This window comes from Aplysia californica, unplaced genomic scaffold (assembly GCF_000002075.1).
Source record: "Aplysia californica isolate F4 #8 unplaced genomic scaffold, AplCal3.0 scaffold00792, whole genome shotgun sequence".
Taxonomy (NCBI): Eukaryota; Metazoa; Mollusca; class Gastropoda; order Aplysiida; family Aplysiidae; genus Aplysia; species Aplysia californica.
The window spans coordinates 330,168-335,364 of record NW_004798062.1 but is presented as its reverse complement, the minus strand read 5'-3'; the positions used below and the strand labels follow the sequence as shown (position 1 = coordinate 335,364).

At 39.9% G+C, this 5,197-nt stretch overlaps 1 protein-coding gene across 1 annotated transcript in view; it reads left to right on the top strand.

Annotated features, from left to right (window-relative positions):
• The window catches only part of LOC101864563 (serine-rich adhesin for platelets-like), a 24,648-nt gene that overhangs the window by 5,815 nt on the left and 13,636 nt on the right, over window positions 1-5,197 (top strand). Inside the window, exon 3 of the mRNA XM_035972678.1 lies at window positions 3,805-4,065. Within this exon, the coding sequence (XP_035828571.1) occupies window positions 3,805-4,065 (261 nt within the window). The remainder of the gene's footprint in view (window positions 1-3,804; window positions 4,066-5,197) is intronic.

Sequence of the window (5,197 nt, the reverse complement as noted above, 5' to 3'; positions counted from 1 at the left end):
AGATAGAGAGAAACGCGAGAGAGAGAGAGAGAGAGAGAGAGGAGAGAGAGAGAGAGAGAGAGAGAGAGGGGGGGGGGACGGGAGAAAGAGATCTATAGACAGGAGGAAAGAGGGGGAGAGAAAGAAAGGGAGAGGAGGAGGAGAGAAAAAGAAGGGGCGAGAGAGAAAGAGAGAGATTGTTGGAAAGATGGGAAAAGAGAGGGGGCGAGCCGGATGGAATGGAGAGGAGGGGAGAGAGAGATCGCAAGAGTTAGAGAGAAAGAGAGATAGAGACAGAGAAGAGAGGCGGCAAGAGAAAGAGAGAGAGAGAGAGAGAGAGAGAGAGAGAGAGAGAGACAGAGAGAGAGACAGACTGACAGACAGACAGATAGAGAGAGAGAGGATAGACAAAGACAGAGATAGAGACATGGAAATAAAAGGTGGAGAGAGAGAGAGAGAGAGAGAGAGAGAGAGACAGAGAGATAGACAGAGACAGAGAGACAGAGAGACAGAGAAACAGAGAGACAGAGAGAAAGAGAAAGAGAGATTGTGGGATAAAGCCATGGTTTTTGCTGTAGAAAGAAGTGTGTGGATAGAAATGCGAACGACGCACTCATTCAAAGTGTGCAGCGCGATTTAAACGCTCGCTTTTTGCCCTCCCTGGCAAATTGCCTTCTTAAAAATGCGAATTTCGCACCAGACTTGTCGGGATAGAAGCCCTCCCCATCCATAATACGTACATGAGGGAGCTTTGTAATTCGGGGCTGCAAACCGAGCCATTTGAGAGGGAGTTTCGTGTGCAGCAATTTCACGAATATTAGACATCTCCATATCAAAATATAGACGTGTACGTACATGTTGAAAGACAGACAGACAGACAGACAGACAGACAGACAGACAGATAGATAGATAGACAGACAGACAGACAGACAGACAGACAGACAGACAGACAGACAGACAGATAGATAGATAGATAGATAGATAGATAGATAGATAGATAGATAGATAGATAGATAGATAATTAGATAGATAGATAGATAGATAGATAGATAGATAGATAGATAGATGCAGTTATTTTATTTGCAAATCTTTTTCTCACACTCGTACACAGAAAAAATATGGTCCCACGTTTGAAAATAAAATCAGTGCAAATTATTTCATACAGAATCTGAGAGAGAGTAAATGATTGCAACTTGAATTATGACAGGAAATGATATGCCAGCCAGAGAAATGTCTTATTTAAAATTAATGAATAATTAATTAATTAATGGAATTAATTAGTCTAATCCCATCTCGCGAACTGAACTCCTGTGTAACAGCAAAGAGCTTGGACTTGAGTCAGAAATTGACATTTCACCATCATCATCAATGCCTTTCACCCCTGGCAGGGTATAGGTCACATACAAGCTCCTTCCCTTTATCTCTGTCCTGAGCCATCCTTCCAAGCTCGTTCCAAGTGAGCTTCATTTCTCTCATGTCCCTTTCCACGCATCTCCTCCATGTTTCCCGTGGCCTACCCCTGCCTCGTGCTCCTTGTGGGTTCCACTGCAGTGACTGTCTTGTGATGTTTCCGCTGGGCTTTCTTAAGGTGTGTCCCATCCATAGCCACTTTCTTAGCCCTATTTCTACTTCTATATCCTTTTGTCCTGTCCTTTCCCACAGCTCTTCATGTCTTATTCTATCCTGCCACTTAATTCTTAGAATACTCCTCATACATCTGTTGATGAAAGTCTGGACTTTATTCAGTACTGTCTTCGTTGTCTTCCAAGTTTCGCAGCCGTAGAGGAGCACAGACTTGACGATGGAGTTAAAAAGTCGAATCTTGGTGCGCAGTGAGATGTTGCTTGCTTTCCAGACTTTTGATAATTGCTTGAAGGCTGACCTTGCCTTGGCGGTTCTTGCTTTAACATCTGCCTCGGTTCCACCTTTACCATCGATTGACATTACTTTCAAAGAAATGTTGTAGTATAGGCCTACTACATGATAACATCCAGTCGTTCCGAGAGTTACGCCACTAATTTACTGTAGACAGTATCTATAATATTATTATATAATATTATCCGATTATCTATATCTCTCTCCTCCTTTTCTTGTTCCTCGTTTTAGCAAAAGTTTTACAGCACTTTCAACACAACAAGATCATATAAATGTCGAAGATTAGATGTGTTATAGGAGAGTAACAAACACAAAAGAGAAGTAGGAAAGAAAAGGACGAAAGATGTTTCCTTAGAATAAAGAAGGGGAAAACCACACAAAAGAACCATTAAAACTCTCACTTGCTCATCGAAGATGAAGAGGGGTGCTAAATTAAACGTAATCAAGCAAACTCGAAGAAAACTATGTCCAATGCACGGCCAATTACATATTATTGTCAAATTATTGAGTGTCGCTTGTCATTCAAAAGTGATTTTTGTGCCATGGCTTTCTCAAAAACTGAGGACAAATTAATATCGTTAGCGTCCCTTGTCCATTACGATTCTTCTTCCTTGTATCTCTTTTTCTTCTCTGTTAATAATTTTTTCTGTCAATATTTCATAAGCCTTTTTTATACCTTGTTACAATTTTTGTTCGCATTTCTTTCCCTCTATAGCTTTCCATTATCTTTCCCTTTTCTCCCTCTCCCTCACCCCCCTCTCTCTCTCTCTCTCTCTCTCTCTCTCTCTATCTCTCTTTCTCTCTCTCTCTCTCTCTCTCTCTCTCTCTCTCTCTCTCTCTCTCTCTCTCTCTCTCTCACACACACACACACACACACACACACTCTCTCTCTCCATCTATCTATCTCTATGTTTATGAGTGGGATGTGGAAGGGTTGTATGTAAGTGTATCTGGTTGTGTGTGAGTGTGTTTGTGGGTATATGTTAGTGTATGTTGCACGCACGCACACCTGTATTTATGGGTGCGTGTGTTTGTGGAACGGGGAGGAGTGAGCGCTGTATCATTATATGTGTTCGTGAAAGTTCGGAGCCCTGTAATAGTTTCAGGTTTAACAATTGAAATTCAAATTACAGAATCTAACTTCCTTTATCAGCTCGCCCTTCTCGTTATTTCTCAAGACCTCGCAGTTTGAAAAGACAAAACCTCGTACATTTTCCACAACTACAACATCACTATTTGACAAGGAGAAAAACTGAGAGTTCAGTTTAGTTTATTTTTAAATTCAAGTGAGAGATTTACTTCGCTTGCAACTGAAATTGATCATATCAGTGCCGAAGATAAGAGCTGTTACCAAAAAGTAACATACACAGAAAAGAAGGAGGAGAGATAAGGGAGATACATGTTTGATAGAAAGAAGGAGCTAACCGCACTAGAGCAGCTGCACCCGCCAACCACCCATGGGATAGAACACTTGATGAAAATGGCTAGGACAAGAAATTTGGTTTGACCGGCATCAGTGGTACAGTGGTTATTCGGTTGCTGCACACAAAAGACATTAGATCTGTTTACTGTCCGTACATCCCCTAATCTCTGTACGAGTGATACCCTCAACCTCCAACCCCAACTCCCAATAAATAAATAAAATTTAAAAATGAATAAATGGATTAATGAATAAACGAATAAACGAATAAACGAATAAATAAATGAATAGCTAAGCGAATGAACAAATGAATAAGTGAATAAATAAATAAGTAAATAAATATCACGAAAGAAAGAAAGAAGAAAGAAAGAAAGAAATACATTAATTAATTAATTAATTAATTAATCAATTAATTAATTAATTTAAAAATTCGAATAAATTATTGTCCCATCCAGGTCTTAATTAGCAATTGCCCCTACACCCGTTACCTGCTGTACCAATGAGCCCTAACACGGTAAAATAAAAATTAGAGTAAGAAATTAATTATAAATAAATTTGAATATATCGTTTTAAACACTTCTTGTCCCATCCAGGTCCGCATTATCGACTGCCCCTACATCCCGTACTTCCCTGTGAACTCGCTGTATGAGTGGACAGATTTCCGGGGCTATGGTCTACGGAACGCCACGGCGTACCTGCTCGTCTACGATATTACTTCTGAGGAGAGCTTTGAGGTTGGTGCTTTCGTTGCTGTTGTTGTTGTTGTTATTGTTGTTATTTTGTTGTTTTTTGTGTGGGCGTTTTGATTTGTAATTTGATTTGTTGGTGGTTTTTCTTTGGTTTTGTTTTTGTTATTTCCTAAGTTGGGGGTACTATTGCATTATGTTGTTGTTGTTATGGTCGCTGTTATTGTTGTTGTTGTTGTTGTTGTTGTTGTTGCTGTTGTTGTTAAGGTTGTTGTTATTGTTGTTATTATTGTTGTTGTTGGTGGTGGCGGTGGTGTATGAGTTTGGTTTTGCTTTGCTTCCAGTGTTTATTTAGTCTTGTGGTGTTCTGTGAGCCAATCTCACTTGGCTTGGTCCTTTTGGAGATGAACATTAAACTTGGAGATCCCACCTCATAATTATGATAATAGTGTTGATAAGGGCGTTAAACCTTTTTTTGTAAGTGCTTTACGGCGCTGGCAACTGAATATAAGGTCATTTGAGCGCGTGGGACACACCACCCTCTCATCTCTTTTGCCCCCTCCTCTGGTCTACTGACTCTTTCTGCACCCTTGGCTCCTTCTTACTGCTGTCTTTCAGCCACACCCCTGATTTAATGAATTGGAAAGATCTACACCTAGCCTTCTCGGACAAGGCAAAAAATCTCGAAGGCCCCGTGAGCAAGTTGTTCACGTTAAAGATCCCTATGTGGTCCAAAAATCGATAAGACTAGGCTTCGGCCACCACCCCGGGCAAAATTCAAAATTTCCTACCAACTGAAAATGTTTAATTTGTCCCGCGTATTCATATGACCTTATGCAGTTGCGAGCTCCGTAAAACACTTACCAAAAAAAAGTTACTAAAGAAATATTCGAAAAAACAATGTCATTGCATGGTACGTGACATGAAGATGCCATTGTGGTATTTCAAAGACCCTGCAGTATCTTTTCTCTTAACACAACCATTATTCAGGCAGACACGAATGATGATCTGTTCTGTCTCCCTTCCCTCATGGGCTTACTTTTACCAAAGTAATATTATACGAAATGAATGATATTGTTTTAAATAATGTTACTTTGGTAAGTCCATGAGGAAAGGGAGACAGGATAGGTCATCATTTGTGTCTGCCTGAATATAGTGTTAAGAGCATAGAGCTTGCTGTAGAGCGTTTATATGCGCTATAAAAAATGTTATTTATCTTTATATATTATTATTTTTT